The 21,347-nt window shown below is 37.9% G+C and overlaps 5 protein-coding genes across 7 annotated transcripts; 2 read left to right on the top strand and 3 right to left on the bottom strand.

The window, feature by feature from the left end:
- Positions 1-114: 114 nt before the first annotated feature.
- On the bottom strand, positions 115-19,287 carry LOC107263264 (tol-Pal system protein TolA). 2 transcript variants are annotated; one of them, XM_025080620.1, is made up of 5 exons: positions 19,202-19,287; positions 19,063-19,113; positions 16,268-16,396; positions 2,611-2,828; positions 115-1,201 (listed from the first exon to the last, which is right to left on the bottom strand). In XM_025080620.1, exon 5 carries the CDS (start codon positions 1,183-1,185, stop codon positions 334-336), a length of 852 nt encoding a protein of 283 aa, XP_024936388.1. In that variant the 5' UTR covers positions 1,186-1,201; positions 2,611-2,828; positions 16,268-16,396; positions 19,063-19,113; positions 19,202-19,287; the 3' UTR covers positions 115-333. The 2 variants fall into 2 exon arrangements, with proteins under 2 accessions (XP_024936388.1, XP_015585756.1); XM_015730270.2 differs by lacking the exons at positions 19,063-19,113; positions 19,202-19,287 and adding an exon at positions 17,471-17,546.
- On the top strand, positions 3,179-7,939 carry LOC107263206 (dynactin subunit 1). Its single transcript, XM_025080628.1, has 9 exons — positions 3,179-5,180; positions 5,247-5,402; positions 5,496-5,699; positions 5,785-6,084; positions 6,414-6,504; positions 6,612-6,658; positions 6,732-6,860; positions 6,922-7,125; positions 7,189-7,939. Exons 1-9 carry the CDS (start codon positions 5,070-5,072, stop codon positions 7,459-7,461), a joined length of 1,515 nt encoding a protein of 504 aa, XP_024936396.1. The 5' UTR covers positions 3,179-5,069; the 3' UTR covers positions 7,462-7,939.
- LOC107263265 (farnesol dehydrogenase) lies at positions 7,943-9,227 on the bottom strand. The gene is made up of 5 exons (XM_015730272.2): positions 9,010-9,227; positions 8,761-8,929; positions 8,529-8,655; positions 8,323-8,452; positions 7,943-8,160 (listed from the first exon to the last, which is right to left on the bottom strand). Exons 1-5 carry the CDS (start codon positions 9,139-9,141, stop codon positions 7,990-7,992), a joined length of 729 nt encoding a protein of 242 aa, XP_015585758.1. The 5' UTR covers positions 9,142-9,227; the 3' UTR covers positions 7,943-7,989.
- Positions 9,336-17,513, top strand: LOC107263263. Of its 2 annotated transcripts, none has more exons than XM_015730267.2 (6): positions 9,336-12,167; positions 15,035-15,196; positions 15,274-15,471; positions 15,576-15,965; positions 16,452-16,736; positions 17,367-17,513. In XM_015730267.2, the coding sequence occupies exons 2-6, from the start codon at positions 15,119-15,121 to the stop codon at positions 17,481-17,483; spliced, it is 1,068 nt and encodes a 355-aa protein (XP_015585753.1). In that variant the 5' UTR covers positions 9,336-12,167; positions 15,035-15,118; the 3' UTR covers positions 17,484-17,513. The 2 variants fall into 2 exon arrangements, with proteins under 2 accessions (XP_015585753.1, XP_015585754.1); XM_015730268.2 differs by having other exon boundaries at positions 9,336-12,185.
- On the bottom strand, positions 17,924-20,421 carry LOC107263266. The gene is made up of 6 exons (XM_015730273.2): positions 19,966-20,421; positions 19,680-19,773; positions 19,481-19,580; positions 19,202-19,389; positions 19,063-19,113; positions 17,924-18,975 (listed from the first exon to the last, which is right to left on the bottom strand). The coding sequence occupies exons 2-6, from the start codon at positions 19,764-19,766 to the stop codon at positions 18,892-18,894; spliced, it is 510 nt and encodes a 169-aa protein (XP_015585759.1). The 5' UTR covers positions 19,767-19,773; positions 19,966-20,421; the 3' UTR covers positions 17,924-18,891.
- Between the last annotated feature and the right edge of the window lie 926 nt (positions 20,422-21,347).

The raw sequence follows: 21,347 nt of genomic DNA, 5'->3' as shown, positions 1-21,347 counted from the left end.
TACACACACCTAACCGATACTCGATCGAAATCGATTGATTTTCATTTCTCAACAAAGTATGATCTAACAGTGGTGCGATGAAAACAAAAGCTGTAAAGAGAAAAGAGAAGAGAGTAAATGGCAACAACATTTTATTGAAGGCCAAGTCGCTCGACGCGATATGACCCAAGACAATGACAATCAGAGATGCGTCCTAGGACGTTCGCTCTTATGTTAATATAAAAACGGCGTAACAAACTAGATACACTTTAACAGTTATGTATGAAGAGGAGTGGTGTGCACGATGGTTAGTACTGCGATGAGAATGATCCTTCGGAGCACCGGGAAAATATCCTAGTAGTGGTACCCCTGGTAATCGAAACTGTCCCCCGATAATGGAGCCTGATGAAGACTGGCAGGATGGTGGCCTGCGGCAGCAGCCGCAGCTGCGCTGGCCGCATGTGCCGCAGCAGCAGCAGCGTTGTTCTGAGCGGTCTGAGCAGCAGCGGCAGCCTTGTTGGCAGCAATCTGCGTCGCCTCGAAGTCGATTCTGGCAGCAGCCAACTGTTCGTCGATGGTTTCGGCACGAGCTTTAGCCTGACCGACCATAGTGGTTTGAGCGGCCAATTCAGCTGCAGCTTCGGCTGCGGCCTGAGCGGCGTGATCGGCAGTGGCCTGAGCGGCGTTCAGAGCTGCAGTGATGACCTGCACCTGATGCATAGCTTGTTGGGCTGTGTTCTGGGCTGCAGTTGCGGCACGCTGAGCTTGCTGCAGTTGCATCTTCTCTCCGTCAACAGCAACGTGAGCGTCACGAGATTGCTGTTCCAATCCAAGAACGATGATCTGCTTTCCAGCGAGAGCCGCAGCTGCAGTGGCTGCCGATTGGGCAGCTGATTGGCCAAGAGTGTTCTTAGCCATGTAGGCGGCTTGTGCAGCTGCGCTGTGCTGATTGGCGATCGCTGTGTGTGCCTGATCGGCAGCACCCTGAGCAATGCTGACCAACCCTCCACCGGCACTGTAGCCAACCTGGCCATGGCCGCCATGGTGTTTGTGGCTCGCAGCAGAAGACGAGTCGACGTAATGAGATTCCGCCGGTTCGTTGCCGTATTCGTACTCGTAAGCAGCTTCCTCTTGCTCCTGAATGTGCTTCTTGCTTGGAGCTGCAAGTGCAAGGCTCACGCAGGCGAAGACCACGATGAACTTCATTGTCGATGTACGTGGGCTGAAATGGGAAATTTCATTACCAAGAATGGCCAATAACAAATCGTTAGATACTTCGGATTCTATGTCTCTTTTTGCATAATCAAAAAGTGTAATTTATAGAAGCTTACTCGAAACTATATTTCATAACAGCTTCACGTAGACTATTGAAACGAAATGGCCTGCGAAAGAGATTCACAGAGGTGGGGAGGGTAGTGGCGCGTATCAGCTATCACTTATCCTGCCTAATTACGCAATAACTTTTTATCTCAATTTTTTATCCACGCAGTCTCTCGCCAATTTCACGAAGTCCACCGCTTTGCATGGTTGGCCACTTGGCTCTGCTGAGAACCTACCGCGAATCGATTTCTCAAGGAAAAAAAGGGCCGGCCGCTTGCTTGGACGCTTATCGAAAGTCGAGATGATGACCACGCAGCGACTGTCAAACTTTTTTCTGAAAATTCTACTGTTTACATAATCCACAGCGAATTTACTATCATTATTTACACAACGTTGCGTATCTGTTGACAGCAAAGGAAAGCGATGCTTTTCTTCAGTTCTTGACATTTTTGTCGCAAGTCTCTCGAGCAATTCTTTTTTTTCTCCAATATTATGTACAAATCACAAGTTATTACATAGAGACATTTGACATTGTCTCCAATATACCTGACAAACGTCTATACCAATTTAGTATCATATATCCAAACAATTTTGTATTCATTTCTATCTCGAAAACAAACAATGAACTAAATTGCAGCGATTGCTTAAATTTAACATTCTTATTTCGTTACGCTCCAAAAATTTTCTATAAACGATCTATTACAATATTACTTAACGAGACGACTATCTGTGTGGTATAATCAGTCACGTGTTGTCCGAACGCGTAACGTGTGTAGGAATGTAACGTTCACGTAAAATTTTTATAAAACGACCCTTTCTAATGCAACGAACAAACGGCCCTGTGATCCTTTGCTTCGATTCGTATATATATGTATATGGAAAGGACCGTTCAGTTACGATAGATTAATCTATTATGGTTCCAGTGGCTGTGTTGACAAAGTGGTTCTCAAATATCTCGGCAAAGTTCGTAAAATACGTGATGCAAAGATTCGATAAAATTAGGGGGAAATTCAAATTTTCCCAATTAAATCCTTAAAAAATTCACATACGACAGGAAGTTTTAATTGCTATTTGCTGATTGCATCGAGAATTTTCTGTGGCCTCAAAACCTATTTGAAGTTTAATTTGAATATTATTAACCGAACAATTTAGCTGTACATTTCTAATTGGACCGTTAATCAGATTCCAAGTTACAAACTCGATATGGCAATGTCTTTGTGCAATAGATTTTCACCAATTTTATCTAGAGCGTGTGCAATTTTCAATGGTGGAAAGTTTCGAAATTTCACTGAGACGAATTCTAATACTTACGGATTACCACACTGGTTGTTGACTTGAGAATTAGAGCTGTCTTTGCTCTGGAAAGGAGCTAAGGAACTGATACCTTCTGTCCGATCGTCGCACCTCTTATACCCCTGCTGACCACACGGCTGCTCGAGTCCTTAGGTAGGGGTTGCCAACGGTCAAAAAGGCGGACCACCAAACTTTACGTCAAATTTCCTGAACACAGCTCGCGGATATAAGGTCAACTAAAATGAACATTGCGTAATTGGTCTATCACAAAGCACACAAAATTACGATAATATCACAATACATTGTTAAATAAATTTTTCATACATGTCATATCGGTGAGAAACATAAAAATTAATAAAAAAGGCGATTAATATAATTAAAAAATTAATTTAAAAAAAATAACAAGGTTGCTCTCCAATAATATTAATTAATAAAATATTGAATTTGAAACAGGGTCAAGTTTTGCATTACAGATCATTAATGACTGCAGATATATAAAAGGAAAGTATTAACAAATTTTACGAGCTTGTTACAATTCGCGAAACAGAATTTGAGCATAGCGACTTCAGCGAGGAGGAAGCGATACCGATTAGTTACGATGTCTTTTTCGATTCCTACAAGAACTGCCAAAATATCGAACAGATCAATGTCGTTTATTCCCAAAGGAGGAAACTGCATTTTTTGCTGGACCTTTAATCTCTCGACCAAATATCGATGAACGAGATCCTGCCGATATTTTTTCCTGCGCTCTTTCTTTATTTCTTTCTTTTCCTTCGCACCTGCCCAGGAGTCCGCCGAAACTCCTTAACGAGGATCAAAGCCAAGACAACCAAAGATCAGTTTGATTAGGTTCCGCATTTTCTAACTCGGATCAATGATTTTTCGTGCAGCTCCGCTCATGATATCCGGTGTGCTCCTTGAACCGTTCACCATCGACTATTACCATTAAGAAATGCGCCGCGACGAATCCTGCCCCACGCATCGTGCCTCGAAGGGTCATGACCCGCCTGGAGCCTAATTAAAAAATGACCCAACTCCCAGTAATTTCCGTCCACTTCGCCGTGCATTTATTGCACTGATAACTTTAACATAAGACAAGGCCCAGACTTTTTGCAGGCTAATTCAAAGAATTTTTAACTCTTACCCGGATAGCTCGAGACTCAATGAAATTTCTATTGTGAAATTCGCTCGTCACGGGTCAAGTTTCCTACGAACGATACCGAATGCTTCGCGACTTCGTCGATAGGTTTAACGGTGCAGGGCGGCGAGTCATGTTATAAAATCGGTAATGGTAACCAAATCAAATTTACTCGTCTAATTGGTGATAATTGATTGTTGAGGTAGTGTTGAAAAAAAAATTAACAGAAAAATAATTGATACCTCGGTAATTGATTTTACCTGTGGAAAAAGTAACGCCAAAAATGTCATTAAGTTACCACAATGTATTAAACGCTCGTCCAATTCGAGTAACATCATGGGAACACTTTCGATTCCGATGTTACGTAACCAAAGAAATTTCAGGAAAAGCTCTTCACTCTTGTTAACAGTTACACGTCCATAAAAAATTTGCTACATAAGAGAACATTGCCTCTGCAATTACGTGATTCGCGGTTGGTTCCGTCGTTATAATGGGCTCAAATTCTATATTTATACACGGTAACACGTAGACGTCATTATTTTTCATTTCTTTTTATATACATACAACAAATTGAATTATCCTCGATCAATTATTCATTCAAACACTCCAATGAGCACTACTGATCTTAACAAGGATCTGTGGCGCTCGTGCAAACCGCTAGATCTGGAGTAACGATTTACGAAGGCGAATGCACATTTTCGTTGCTGCACTCGATCTTTCGCTCAACGCTGACTCAACGTGACCAATGCACATTAATGCACGCGCGTTCTTTCCACTTGACATTCACTGGTCAAGTTGCGTTTACATAATGATTTATATTGAATAACAGTAATGGATGCTGGGATAATGATTTGAACGTTAATAATTGAATTCGGATTGGCGGGTAAACCAATATTAATAATTGACGTATAAAAGGGTCTAATAAAAATTTTCTTTCAAAATCTATACGTCCGCTTGAGCCACAATAAGTTTGGTATTATTTTCTGGTCGGTTAGTTCCCGTGGTAATAATTTTGTAAGAACGGTGGTTTAGTAACGGGAGGAGGAACGCTTGTGAGTCTAGTGAAAAATATGAAAGGATCGTTGATCGGTATATTATGAAAATAGAAACTGATATTGGAGTTTATCGATATCGATTTGTACGTTCAAACAGTCGATCATTTGTTATCTGTCTTATTGACAGATCTATCACTGGGTACTTAAAGGATCATTGGTTTGATTGTACTCATGACGTTTCTCGATATGACGACTCTCGCCATGGTGTGATATGAGGTTTACCTAAATTCGACAATTTCAATTAAGATGAGGGATATTTTATTTATTCTGTACGTAGGTAAGTAATGAATGTCGATATGCTGACCAAACTTGAAAAAATTATTATGTCGTTCACAGTGGTGATAACAGTTTTCTATATCGACTGTCGACGATCACAAGGAGTTCAGGATCATCTGGTATATCCGATGAACGTTATAATACGAGTTGGAAAATTTGTATAATTTTTATATTGTATTTCGTAGAATACAAGAGATATACTCGACTCTGTGGAAGGTGACTATGGTTCGGCTCACAAGAAAACTGGAGAAAAGGCTTCGAACATAGCACAAAAAGCAGCTCAAGAAGCTAAAGCAGCCTCGGACGCTCAGAATATTGCTGGTCAGCAAGCGTCCCGGCAGGTACGAATTCCGTCATCGTCATTGCGGTTGTCGCCAATGACGGCCGAGGGACGAAAAGATTATTTGACAATTGGTACGACTCGCGTTGATCAGGTGAAGACACAATTGGCCGAGAAGGCTGTGCAGGCTGCGAAGGCAGCAGAAGCAGCGTTATCCGGGAAGGAGGCGATAGTCGAGCAGCTGCAAGAAGAAGTGAAGGAGGCCGAGTCTGTAGTGCAAGAAGAATCCGCGTCGCTACAGGAGTCGCAGCAAAACGTTAACGCAGCGATGGAAGCAGCTCATCAGTCTCAGCAACAAGTAAATTGACCAGAGTATCGTAGAGCCGTAGCTTGATACTCGGTCTTAATGTGAAAATCTTCCTTTGAATATTTCAACGTTACAGCTGAAGACACTTACGCGAGCGCTGCAGACGGCTAAGTCGAACATAGGTAATGCGCAGGCGGCCGCACAGGGTGCGCAGCAGTCGCTCAATGAAAAACACGAACTGCTCGAAGCTGCCAAGAGACGCGTTGAGGAATTGGCTAAACAGTTGCAGACTGCCAAAGCTGACTTGTCTAATACGAATCAGGCAACGTTAAAGGCCAGCGCCGCAGCACGCGAAGCAAAACTGAATGCCAATAGAAATAAGAGAAGACGAGCTCAATGGCGAAGGTCGGGATATTCTGAACAAGACAAAGGATCTGTGACGATATGAAGGACTCAAAGTTTTATGGAAAATCTGCAATGTGATTGCTGTGTGGATAAGATACAATGTTTTTTTTTTCTTTTTTCTTTTTTTTCGTGGGAGACTGTAGCGTAAATTTTTGAATTCTAAAGAATTTTTTATATTAAACATATAGATTGAATGTTGCGTTACGATCGATTGTAGTTTCGTTGGAAGATTTCGTCGCGAGACATCTGCCGATTTTTTATTCGAACTTTCAGGTGTTAAACAATCACGCCGTTACTGACACGTATGATTTTCTGTCAGTTTTCTGAGACCTTTTTTTTCCATGTATTTGATTTTCATAGGAGCAAAGGAATTATGAGGAAGCAGAACTCGTCATTAGTAAATTTGGATTTCGTAATATGAGGATAGTACTGTTCATTATGATCTGTATGCGTGAGTGTTAGCTTATTGATTAGAATCGATATTTTTCTAACCAAAAAAAATCTTTCGATTTTTGAAAACGTTCGCGTGGATTTTAACGTTTGATTTACAATTTTTAGTTATTTCTGTACATTCAGATGCGAAAAGGTACAGGAGATTGAGAGACGTGAGTGGTTTGTAAAATCGTATAAATAATTTAAATAGACAAAGAATTTAATCTTTCGTTTACGATTATACAGATTTCGTGTAATGGTACTCCAAACCAGAAGAAATCAAACAAAGCAACGAGCATTGCTCAGAAAGCTGCACAAGAGGCGAAGGCTGCATCGGATGCGCAGAATGTTGCTGGTGCTCAGGCATCGCATCAGGTACTACCGTCAGACGATATATAAGTTAAAATGAATACCTGACTATAAGCTCAAAAAATAGGTCAAGGCTCAACTAGCCGAAAAGGCCGTAGAAGCAGCAAAAGCAGCGGAAGCTGCTCTGGCCGGTAAGGAAGCGATAGTTGATCAACTCCAAGAGGAAGTGAAGGAGGCAGAAGCTGTAGTACAGGAAGAGAGCTCCTCTCTTCAGCAATCGCAGGCTAACGTGAATGCAGCCGTGCAAGCAGCGCAGCAAGCTCAGCAACAGGTGCTCATGAGGATTTAACAAAGTTTGACAAAAAAAATATATATAATTCAAATTTCATTTCAGGTGAAGACCTTGACCCAAGCTGTACAGACAGCCAATGCCAATTTGGGAAATGCAGAAGCGGTTGCTCGGGAAGCCCAACGCGAAATGATTGAAAAGCAGCAACTAGTGGATGCAGCAAATCACAGAGTCGAGGAATTGATTAAGCAGATGCACTGTGCAACATCAGATTTGGGAAATACCAAACAGGCTGCGAGCAAAGCTAGCGCCGCGGCTCACGAGGCTAAGGTCAATGCTAATCGCAACAAACGTGGTCAAATTAATGTTCTCCTATGAGGAACGGCCCTTCAATATCGCACTTTGCTTTGCGCTACTCGATCACTGGCATGCTATTAATTATTGTGATATCGACAGGCGACCGCCGATTGAATTTAGTGATTTGACTAATGACCATGGAAAATTCCAAAGTACGTGCACCTAGCGTATCGATCGAGTATCAAAGTCATGAAGCTTCCTCTGGAACGGAGCTGGCTTTCTTTTCTTGCTGGCAGTCCGTAACGTCAATCGGGACAGTCTGACTCTACTTTACCATTTAACTGGTCGATGCATCGAATACAGGGATAATAATTTTAATGAAATTTTTTTGACATTCAAAAAATTTATATCGTTAAATTCACATTCGTATACATCCTCAACCTTGCGCCGACAGAACTAATTTTACTAGAACTAGACTAACACCTTTGTGATTACACACTAACCTAAAATTATACCAAGTTTACAGTCCAATACAAGATTTTATGATAAATCTACAACCGTATACATTTCATGCCCATGGACAAATTTTAATTGAGACTAGAAACTTAATTAAAACTTTTCTCCGAGTGGCTTAATTATCAGTTCCGTTATCTGCACGTGTTGTGGCAGGTCGATCACATATGCTACAGCATCCGCAATGTCTGTAGTGTTCAAGTGAACGACGCTGTTCATATCAAAGTCGGGAATATTCCCAGTTTCTACGAATCCAGGTTTTATGTCCTGTAAAAATGTATTATTACAGACATGCAAACTTTTTCATCTATTTTACAAACTCGTCAAAGGAATATTGTATCACGTAATATCATGGGCTTTCCATAGAAATTCACTGCAACTTGATTACAGTTCTTTCAATTATATTGATAAAATATGAGTTTCACTTACGGTAACTCTGATTTTTCCTCCCAGTACTTCATTGTAAAGTATTTCACTGATTGCTGTCACTGCAAATTTCGAAGACATGTATATGCCTAGAGGCAAATCTGGAAAATTCAGTATTTTGCGTCCCACGACGCTGACAAAAAAAATGCATCTTAAAAACATATAAATTACAATAATTAATATTTAATACTTAATATTTATATGCTCACCTGTTAATATTGACTATGTGTCCCTCGACGTTCGCACTTTTCATATGCTTCAATGCTTCCCGTGAACAATACAATAATCCAAAAACGTTAAGTTCAAAGGTCGAGCGAATAATATCACTGGATGCGTCTGTCAATTAAGTTACGTATCAATAACTTCACTCAGATCAGTGAGATAAAGTTGAATTACGTAACCTGCTTTATTATAGAAATATTATTAAATTTGTATTCTTACCAGCAATTTCAGACACAACTACTTTTCCAGCATTATTAACTAGAACAGATACGGTTCCAAAATTATCCTTAATCCATTTAAAAGCATCTATAACATTTTGTTCCTTCGAAATGTCACACATGAACCCATGAAATTTTCCCTTTGGATTTTTCAATTGCTTCATTTTTTCCTGTAGACGTACAAAAAGTGTTTCTCCTTCAGAAATATTCACAGATTCAAATATCATCAAAATTATGAATATTTTCAAACCTCCATCTCATCTTTCCTTCTAGCTAACCCAATGACGATCATCCCTTGGTTGGCCAAAGTTTGTGCGATTGTTAATCCTATTCCTGAAGATGCTCCGGTAACTACAGCAATTTTTCCAACCCAACGACTCATTTTTAAAAAAACTTTAGCTCAATGCTCAGTTACAACTATACGGGTTCAAGTTAATAATATATTAACAGCTGTACATTCTCGGCAGTCTTATATAACTGTCCCTGGTCTTGTAGTGGGGTGGATAAACAAAATTTATGATTTTTTTTTTTTAATCACTACAGATTATCTTGAAAGGTATATTTATAAGTAATGTAAATTTCCCTATACTATATGCACGTTTCATGATTGAAGTGATTCTCTACGTTATGCATGTACATAGATTAAAATCTTAAAATTTGCATTGCTTATGCATTTTTTATAAGGATATATAAAGAGCAGGGGAATGCAATAGAAATTCTGTGGGGATATAATTTTAAAAAAAATTCTTTTTTGGACAATTTCTAGTCCCAGCATTGCATGTAAAATTACGTATTAAATATGCAAATTTCCTGGTGCTGAAATAGGGTCGTGCTCTCTACTGGGAAGAGGGTTGATTAATATGTAAAAAGATGTAATGCAGGGCGTTAGTGCATAATAGTGCATAGTGAATAAGACAACTGTAAAACAGTAACCATCTGTCACTGTCAGGTAGAACAGGAATAATTTATTATATATTAAATATATATATCATATATATCAAAGTGTCGCGAATGTCATTGTCATTCAAAAAGGAATCACTGCTCTCATGAAACGTGAAGTGCATATATACATTTAAAGAAATCGTCTCAAAAAGGAAACTCTCGTAGCGGACTATTTACAAGAGAAAATATTTTCTTTTTTAAAGATACGACTCCATAAGAAGACCTAAAAAAAGTACAATAAATAACAAAATTTTTTTCACTGTTCGCAGATACTCGCAATTTTGCAATTACATTTTACATTTTTCCATAAGCGTATCACTCACAGAGTACATTCGTACTGGCATATCGATTCCCAATACGAATACGATTTTACCTAATTGTCAAAATTACGCAAAATTACCCAAGTGTGTCCTAATACCTGACAGAGTTCCTACAAATTGGTCAAACCTAGTCGCGGGTCCAGCCTCTACCGGATGGGGATCCTTTCACTAGAGAGTTTGGAAGACTCCATTCAATCATCGCTAGGTCAAAGGTCATATCTCTTATTCGTGAAATAAAATGATGTATAAAGAATCGAATGAAAAAAATCAGGTCAATTAATTTCTATAACAATATCCCAATGCTGCTCTTGCTGTGGGTTATCTGATAAGCGAAATCCATGAACACAAGATAATATAATAGAAAAAAAATTCTCTCAGCATTTGATGAGAATTCGAAGTTGCGGCAGAGACTATTAAGCGTTCTCTCGGGTGACGTCACTGACTCCTAAGAGCGAATGGATCGTGAGAGGCACATCAAAGCTGAGTTACTTTTCCTTCTAGTGCGCCCTTCGCCCAACGGTAGAGAACGTATAAGGCACACTGAACAGTAATCTTGATGGGAGATATTTCAAAAAAAAGGAGACTCAAATTATACCTCTTAGTAATGGGGTCTAGTTTTTATTTTTTCTTTCCATAAAAAAGAACATGTATTCTCTAATACTGCTACGGAATATAAAGTCCTATGCTTGGCCTTTATTACTTGGCACGCGCTGGTAATTGTTCAAATTATCAACCGTGACTCAGCTTTACGATATCCGAAATGCATGCAATACATGTTGATACGTTCGGTAAGAAAAAAAAAGGAAACATGTTATGACATAAAATTTCCAACCTATTTACAAAATAAGATTGACTCGGATATCTCCATTTCTGGAAACTTTACGATTTGCAATAAGAAATAATTTCTTGTTCTCTCAACTCTCTCTCAACTTTCTGATATAATAATTCGTACAAGAGTACTTATATTTTGATACTAGAAAATTACCTTTTCCCACCTTACCTTTCCTTCAAATTAAGTCATCGAACCGTTTAGAATTCTAGTACGAGGTAAAAGATTTTGCAATATCCGCAATGCCAGTGCAATTAACTTGTGTATCAATGGAGTAGAGTATTACCAAAGAAATTGTGTATGAATCGGCTGTTAGAACAATAGTTCGATATGTTGATACGATGGCTTTGATTCTAATCTAAACTTGAGAAAAAAGAACGGTTGATTAAATAGCGTAACAGTCATAGTCCAAAGGTATGGCTCATTTGTTACTTCATAGCTCGTTACCGAAGAAGCCTCTGTGCAGAAGAGAAGAGGAAAGACAATATTTCGCAAGAGAATTTACACGAAAGTCTAAGAAAGACTCATAATGTGAACATGCTTAATTAACCTTACTAATTATTTAAAAATTTTCAAAACTACATACCTGTCTTCCAAAACAAAGAGATCCACTCTAAATTCATCGGTAGGTCTAATTTTTACCACACACGTATCTGATAATAATTAATGATTGTCTAAGATAAAAAAATTACTCATCATCGTCATAGTTATGAATTGCAAAAAAATATTGCAGAGTCAAGAAAAATAATTTGCAAGGTACTGGCTTAAATTTTGAAAAGTAAAACTATAGGATAGTAATAAATCTCGCAGATGGTCCATGAGAATGAATCTGCAGATTACAGTATAGTTCCCATCGTTCGTAAAAAATATGTTTACATGTATCATATTTCTATACGTTCCTATGGAACAGTTCCTAGCACCACTCCATGTACTATGGTTTTGCAGAGGAGGTTCCGATTCCCATTCTCGTTCCTAATCTTAGGAGGTATTTTCTGAAGAGGTACGTTGCCTTTCGTCGTCTATAGTGAAAGTGCCCCGGGTCGACTCACGTGCTTCAACCTTCCCGAGTATATCTCGAGAGGAACTGTAGTCGCCACGCTTAGTATCATCTTAACCATCCTTTGGAATTCTTCACCTTTTCCTTCACCTTCCGCCACTCGGATTATTCTTCTTGTTGACCCTCACGACCGTCACGTGTGAACTCTGAACCCGCGCACTGTGACCAGTGAACTTGTACCTGGGTCGTTGGACGAATATTAGCGTCCCATGGAAATTGTGCCAAGACGTTTGAATTGTCAAAAAAATAGTTGAAAAATAGTGAGTACAACTTTGGCGGTAAGGAATACATTTACTGAGTGGGATTTCAAAATTTACGGAAAATTAATAAATAATGGTTTTGGATCGGCGACACCTGTGCTGCTTTCTCCGTTAAAAATGAAAATAATACCCTGGTTTCGTTCCGGGTCAGAGCGAGTATACCCTAGAGTAGGGACTTGCAATTACTAAGTCTCGACCAGTTGGGGAAAGTTTGAAATTGGTGAAACAATGAGAATCCTTCCTTTCACGCAATTAGGGATACCCCGTAAAACAAATTCGTTAAAGAATTTTAGAAAAATTAACGAAAGAAATGCAATTTTTTTTTATGTACAGAGCTCAAGTGCGCGTAGCTGTAAAATACGTAATGACTGAAAAATTGCTTTAGTTCCGCGTATAAGAAATTCGCACAACGTTCCAGTGCTTAACCATGCAAATTACCAAAATGCCATTAGCTTCGATGTTTCCCTCATAAAAATTCGCTTACTCGAATTCAACTGAATCTGTTGAATGATCTTGTATCTACCTCTGTAGATTGGCAATCGTTATTTCGTTAACACGATCCAGTGATAAAGTTACGGGGACGGCGAATAAATCAGTAATTCGCGAATTTGACCCTACCAAGATCCACGGAGCATTCCCCTCGGGCGAACTCATTGAAATTCCATCCAGCATCTTTCTCCAAATAAAAATGACCGTATAATTTATTACCCATTACGGTAGCAGTAACTACAAAAAAAAAAGACAATGAAAACACACAAAAGTATATACCTAACTATAAGCTGTATATATATTTGTATTATTCGGCCACAGAGATCCGGGAAGTACCAATTCAGTCGACGAACAGTATTTTCATTCGTGAAAGCATCCAATGGCCGATCGTAAAACATTGTCTTCCTGGTAAAAGCAACCAGATACGAAACACGTTAGAATCAGATTAAATAACAACAATATACAATATCGATCATAGGATACCAGTAACGCTGAAATGCTTACAAAAAAAAATCCTTCACTCTTCTCGATATCAAGAAATCACATAAAAGTTTTACTAATATCAATTAGCTGTATCGTGTTATTACAGGTCATCTGATTTTTCAAATCCGAACAAAGCATCTTTAATTTCATCAGTTAAATAATTTTGCCAAAGTGAACACAGTAATAGCCATCTGCCTGAATAGGCTGATAGCCAGCTATTTATTTATTGCCTGTAATAAAAATGAAAGGTGATAGTAGGTGACTAATCCGTGAATATGTACATAAATAATATACAGGGTGTCTCGCCTATCTTGACCACTTAAAATATGACGGTTGTCTTTGACGATAAATATTTAAGAAAAATTTATATATAAAATATATTCTAAATAATTGATCTTTCCATACTGCACGCTAGTAAAATAATTGAAGTACCGGGAGGCCCAAGAAAGCGATTATCTTTACTGACGCAGAATTGTTCCATTGGCATGATTATTATGTGATTACGATATGCAGACGTAATATCTAAGCGTGTGAAACTTTCAGGATGAAACCCGAGTACGTTTTACCCGTTGCTATCGCTCTAACTATGTATAACGTGACTCCCTCGGTGAACTATATCTGTGAATCTCAACGATTCCGTAACGATTGTCACGAGGCTCTATACATATAGGTAACCTGAATACAAAGCAGTCTGAATGGCTTATAGAATCTCTTGATGACTCGAAGAATGCAGCCCACGGTTCATTGAAAGTTCCACCAAAAGAAGACAGATCGAATTTGGCAACGAGACTAAAGTCAAGGCTGAGTCTTTTCACTGATCCGGATTAACGTTCCGCGGCCATTCGACTGTGTAATATTTAGCTCAGGGGAGAAGATGACATTTGCGTGATCTGCTTATTCGCCGTTGAGAAAGAAACTTTGGGAATTGTCATTCCCGACCGAATGGTAGCGGCGATGCCCTAAGTCAAAATGAGTGTTATTATTATTATTTAATTTTTGCGCAATATTAGAAACGAATTAGAACGAGGTCTTCCACCTGGCAGGATCTTGCTATTGATACGGTTAAAAAGCCACCTAGGCTACGATGACGATCCGCGTATTAAAAAATCATTTATATAAGCAAGATGATTTCTTTCACGATTAAAAGGATCGAAAAAAGGAACGGATTTATATGGACAGTGAAATCGTGGATCGGAGATAAATCGTAGGCGCGCCGATCTTCGTCGTGGAAGTAGATGGGACATTGGTATAGGTTCCAGTTAAATAGGCAAGTGAAGTGGGCGAAGGGACGGACGTCATGAGAGATGACGTTGAAAGATGTACGTTAGGCAAGGCTCTTCCGCGACTCTCGCTTTTTCGTATTCGCACATGTTTAATGCGATCATATGAATACGTGTAGAGATGGTTGCGTAATACGGTTACGGTTGGTGCTGATGTAGGTCAAATTAATGGGCATACTTCTTATACAAACAGATCTATTCGAAAAAGACCACTCGAATATTCCGCTTTTTGAAAGCACTTACGGACTTTTTATTTATCTTTGGGACAAGTGCAAAATAAAAGGAAAGCATTCGACGGGCCTACTGCTACCTGGGTTGATGTAATTGCTCGTGGTTAATGAAAAGTGGCAGAAAGTCTGTTGTACTAATATTAACTGGCATGAAAGAAACTGCCGATGATGGTGGAACCGTGATGAAATATGTCTGGGGTTTCTATGAGTGCGACAAGTCAATCAGCGTCGCACGTGGCGACTGGGTTTGGATGTGAGAGTTGAGAATGGTCCTCATAAATAAATTGATTCTATAACACTGGACTGAATTGGATGCTGTGCTCGGTCCATTTTACACAGAGAAAGTGTCTTTTTTATTATAATATTATTTTTCGTAAAATCACAGGAAAAAGCTTGGCGAACTCCGGGACGGACGATTCTTTCGGATATGTCGGCCTAGACTAGGGGGTGGTCTTGCGCGATAACGAGAATGAAGAGGATTGGAAGGAGGGATTGGTTGTCGCTGGTGCTGCTGATTCTAGTCCTGGTAGAGATCGATGCTCAAAAGGTTAAAATAGCTGAAAATTGATATTTAAAAAAATTGACTTCGTTCATTGAGAATTATATCTTACTTGATGTTGACAGCAAAAGAGACAAATTTACAGGGAGCAAGTGTTACCTGCACTCGGTGGGAAAATTCCTGACGAAGCCTTCAGGTCAGATCGATTGGCTCTTAATCGATTGAACAAAGAAGGTATCACGACTCCCGATGGAGTCGTCTTGATCGGGCGAGAAGTGCAAAAACATCCCCAAAAGGAAAGATCAATGCCTGAATTGTTGAAGGTATTTTTATTGAAAATTCAAATAATCAAATTTACATTGATAATAAATTTAGTGATAATCCGTAGAGTATTAAAGGCTTGATAAATGGAGATTTTTTAATAAAGGTTTATCTGACTCCGGATGGTCGATACGTCCCGCCAGAGGGTCGGTACCATTACAGCCATCCCAAAGCCGTAGATACGACCTACGTTATCCGAAGCCCAATTGGTCGTGGAGGGAGTCATAAATCAGGGAATGATCAGAGCAGCTATAAGCCACGTGGTTTCAGCAAGTCTTACTCTTACACGAGACAGCAGCAATATCCGGGATCATCAGCTCTGCGGAAGCCAGGAATTTATAAGCCAATAATCGCCCCGTTTATCATTCCGACCCGAGAATTATTGGTTCAGCCATTTTATCCAATCTGGAATACAGATTTCGGCTGGAACGATGCTGTATACGACTCGTTCGATGAATTTTTTATTAACAATCTTGCTCTATTCAATTCCCACCAAGTGAGTATTACTGGTGCAGGAGGTTAAATTTAGTTTCTAATGGGTTCTAATGTCTGAGAGGTATAAGAGCCTTGCCTTTGCCTGTTCCGGATCGTATTATAATTATTATTAGTGTTCAACAATACAAACAATTGGTACTAGTCGTTGGACACGTCAGAATATTTGTTACGAGAAAAAAATATGTCGAGATTGCGTGATAATTTTTAGCACGTGATATAATCTCTTGGAACAATCAATTATACTTATGAGTATAAGGTACCTGGGATCTCGCGCACTTTCATTACGTATATAAGTGCACTTACTATTTTGCTACCAGGAACTGATCTTGTGTTCTTACGTCGAGAATAGCTGTTACGTTCAGGCAGAACGTTCGAATGCAGATGAAAGTGTACTCATCGAGTTTCCCAGCTTCACGCTTCTCTGCTTCTCCGCTATGAAATGTAGATTATTGTCAGTATTAATTTTGATTTTTTTTAAATATTTTAGATAATTACAGATTATGACGAATTTTTTAATCAATTTCACGCACGTCAATTGAGACACATTAGAACGGAACATGATGATAAGAGTTCACACCCATCGACTAATAATCTTGAGGTCAATGTCAAGCCACCAGTAACTACGTTGGAGCCTCCAATTTTGTCGAAAAATTTTCGGTCGAAAAATGTGTCAAAAGTGTCTGGTTATACAGATTTGACGAAAATACCAGAAACCAGTTTCGTCTGTCGCGGAAGAACGGGGACGTTTGCTGATGTTCAAACTAAATGTCAAGTAAGTATTTTTTTACTAATTGTAAATCCCGGAATTCACATTCTCTCTTATTTTTGCATACGTGAGTCATTGATGAACCATCAGAAATTCATTGTTCCGTCGGAACTAAAGGATTGAAATATATGACACTTAAATCATTCTTTATAGCTTTTACTTTCTTTTCGATAAATTTTCATAGCAGTAAATATTACTTGTGATCGCATGATCCCAAAAAATTGGATTATCATGCTTAATGGAAAGTATACTGCATTCTACGGAAGTCCGTTAAATATCCACGGCAGTCGGTACAGTAGAGTATCCGAATACCGACACTATAAGCAATGTGCACAAAAATTACACAAACTGCTTTTCGACGATTTTTATGTCCAGTAGATTCATCTCATAATACGAACATGACAGCTATTCGCTAGACCATTATTAAAAGACGTATACAGATGTTACATATATAGTAGTATGTTGTTTAGAGAAAATCGAACTATCTCTGAACGGCTGTCTTACGTAATTCGCTTAACGTGTGAGTGCATAAAGGTCACCATTGCAAGTTCATGTTATTCCGGTACACGTTTTATTTTGTGTGCTCTGACATTTATCGGTGTATCTACAGAAAATATATTTGCATAATTTTTATAGGTATTTCATGAGTGTACTGGATTTTCGAAAAGTTCATCCCTGTGTCCCGTAGGAACAGCTTATAGCGAAAGTAAAAAACGTTGCGAATGGTGGAACAATGTTACCTGCCAACTGTGAAAAAATGGAGAGTCAACGGTTCAATAAATAGAGGACGATTAATACGATATACGTGAGATACGTCTGCAAATGAAAAAGGAAAAAAAAAATTACTCCAGTCATCCACCTAATTAATTTTCTATTAGCTTGTTGAAAGTATAATATAGAATTTTTATACGTTACATGCAGCCATATACCGTTCATTATGATATTCGATAGTAGTAAATACTTTTTGTACACGTTATCTTTTGTAATAAAATACTAATGAATGACAGCGAAGGTTTCTTTCGAATCCAGATAAAAAACATTTGCTTGTAGAATAATTCATATATCAAATTGTTTTATTGAAAAAAGCTTTATAAAATGTATGTATATTACCTAAAGTATAAAGGTACATGAAAAAAGTCGAATCTTTCACTTATTATTACGGTGTTCACGTACAACTCATGAGTTTTTCAAAATTAACGTGACACATCGATTTAATTGTGTTTGACAACTATTTCATGTCAATTACTAAGTAGTTTATTTCAGGTAAAACCTGAAATACGATCTATAAATTGATAAAAATAAGGATATTTTTAATTTAATACAAGACTTCCGAAATACTGAGGCACTTTACTGTGTTACACACTGAATTTAAGGCTTACAAATAAATTCTAATTGTAAGTTCTATTATGTCTTACAGTAATGAACATTTTCCTGTGTATTACGAATTTTCTATTTCGCGATCAATATCGCTATATCAAATATTTGCGTGATCTACCTATTTCATATTTTATTACTGTTCCTAAGTTTAACAGTTGTTTCAAAATAATGAACTCCGGACGGTAAAGTACAATAAAAATATACTCTTTATATATCTCTATTAAAATATATTAAGATCAAATAATGAAGGTATTAATTACATATTAGTAATTCTCAAGAACGAAAAGAACCAAATTTATCTAAATTATGCAGTGATGAATGAGAGTAACATTCTATATTTAAGAATTACTGCATGAATTGAATTATGGAATAAATGTATCGTTGGAATATATTTTATAGCATTATATGCGACGAATGTTAAATTACCTATAAATTCTAAGTTCATGAACCGAATTTGGACGGAAGTCTATTCTCGGACTAATTTCAGTCTTCGGTCATTCTGTAAAATCTAAAATATTAATCTTTTTTCCACGATTAATGGAATGACACGCAAGTAAGACAGTTTACTTAAAGTTAAAGAGTCATCTCTATTGATTTGTGCGTTAAATATGAATCTCATTTCTACTTAGTAATGACCACTTTGTACAAGTCAGTAAAACAGAATATTGCTTATTAAAATGTCCTCCCTTACTTTGGTGCCAATGAATATAACGTATAACTTAATTGTATAGCTTAAAAACATTAGTTATATCATCAAATGCAGTGTGCGAACAGACATAACAATTTAAGGCCATAATAGTTCGATATTCGGTGACTGCAGAGTTTCAAGTATTTTGTACATCGAATAGACGCACAACCAGCAGTATATCTGAATGTAGGTGAAATAAAATATGTACTATAAAAAGTAACCAAAGTATCTTTTTCTGTAATTACATAAATAATACATTGTACTTACGTTATAAGACATCCAGAGCCAGTTACATAGTGTTGCAAACACAGATTGAAGCTAGAAAAAATTGTTTAAAGTTGTTAAATTTATCCAAGTAAAAAATACATACATGATGCTATTATTCAATTATCAAATAAATACTCACATATATATAATAACCTCCCAACAGCCATAGCCCAAAAACTAATTGGAACAAGCATACAATGAACCATCCTATTAGCCAAGGCAACAACCAGCCTCGTACACCTCGATGAAGGCCAATCATCATCAATACAGAGGCATAAATAAGTAGCAAAAAGTAAAAAATAAAGAAACCACCAACTACTTGCATAGCTGAAAATAATGAAAAATCAGTAACGTTATCACCTGTATAAAATGTGTATGAAACAAAATTCTCAATATATAATAGTTAAAGAATTCTTACATCCTCTGACATCTGTCTCAAATAGAGGATTGTATAGTTGCGTAGAATCTCCACCATTAAGTTGATACGATATCAGTGTAATTAGCACAATGCACATCGCCTGAAACAATAAAACAAGATCCGATAAAATTAATATCGTATCCAAATTATAATCAAAATAGTAGTCCCAATAACGTCATAACACAAAACAGTGTCTCACCGTGGTATAAAAAGCGATAGCCTTGCATCCTGTTTTCACACTGTTTGTCCAAATACATGGCGACCAGCAGGATTGCAGTACGGTCATCTTCGTGCTGTGAGATATTGAAAAACGATGATAATTTTGTTTAATCAAATGAATCAATAAAACACTAGGTCACAATAACCTCACAACTAGCAATTGTTATGAGCACTGGGCGTCGACTGGCGTCAAGACGACACGATTTAAGCATGCACAAACCACTGCTGCACACGGGAACGCCAAACATACCGAAAATCATTCTTACCTATTTTCACGAAACTTCCAAGTGAAGCACCTACTGGTCACGCCCTATTTTTCTTCGCAGCTTCACTCAAATATACAACCAGCGTGAAATTACAGTTAATTTAGGGCCACAAGTTCACGTCACTGGAGTGTACGCGCCCATCTACCCCACCATCGACTACTCTAAGTCGCCATTGGACACCATATGTATTGCTGTATGTATGTACAATACTACTGACTATCACGCTACACGTCCTTTCATTCGGAATAGTTACTTGTGACGTATCTTTACTACTGTCTACTCCAATATACTCACTTCCACTCACTACTGTTACTGTTAGTCTCTATTCAAAATGCTCCTAATAACACATCGAGAGCTACAGACGATAATGTGATTTCCCTTTAATTGGAATTGCAGCCGCATAGCAATGCCTTTAAGGATTGCATCTGTATTTGAGTACGATTATTTTAATGAGAGATAAAGTTTCTTATTACCGTCTTTGCGTAAGTTAATCAGACACGGTGCTTAAATCTATAAAACATACAGTAGTTAGGCTTCGTAATGTAAGGATAATATCACAAACGAGTAGATATTCTCCTTTATGAATTTTTCAATATTGCACTTGGTATAATTTAGTAAATGGATTGGGATAGCCGTAATCTTTAGAGAGGTTAAGTGGTTGTAATAAATTTGTTGGTCGTTTCTTTACATACCAAGGAGCAGTGCGTAAGTATCGCGCGAGGAATCCTTAAGTAACGCGCCAGATTACAGGTTAGCCAACGTGGTGTCTGACTCTTAAAAAGTTACTAGTTTGCCATAGGCGTCGAAATTTATAGTTAAATTACATACAGATTGTATCTGATGCATCGAAACGACTTCAGAGTTGAACAGTGAAAATCAATGTTTTTCGAAAAACGATTGCACAGGGAAAAAATGGTTATTTGAAGCAGAGAGAACAAAATATGAAACCAATGGTATGTAAATGTGATTGTACGACAGAAAATTTATTACGCAATTTTAATACTAAGTAATAAAGCACTAAGAAAACTCGTAAATTTCTACTTGGCCGAGTAAGCCTTTTGAAAATTACGGGTATGATACTTGTTTCATATAACTATACCATATTAGCGAACAATATATGCCAATGGTGACTATTAATAATCTGCGAGCAAGGTCAACCTGGTTTATTGGACGTAAATAGAAACGATTGCATACGTGTCTTCAACCGATTCCAATAATATACTTTGCGAGGATTACGTGACTCTTGCTGGTAGTCTCAATAATTTCAACTGCATAATGAAAGCGAGGAAATTGCGTTGTGATGTTCAGCAATAAATTCGTAAGAGAAATGAGAAAGAAGGGAGCCAAAAGATAACTTTTGCCATCAAGAGAAATAAAGCAGT

This window comes from Cephus cinctus, unplaced genomic scaffold (genome assembly GCF_000341935.2).
Source record: "Cephus cinctus unplaced genomic scaffold, Ccin1 Ccin1_scaffold0143, whole genome shotgun sequence".
Taxonomy (NCBI): Eukaryota; Metazoa; Arthropoda; class Insecta; order Hymenoptera; family Cephidae; genus Cephus; species Cephus cinctus.
The sequence above is the reverse complement of the archived record's forward strand: the minus strand, read 5'-3'. Positions and strand labels throughout refer to the sequence as shown.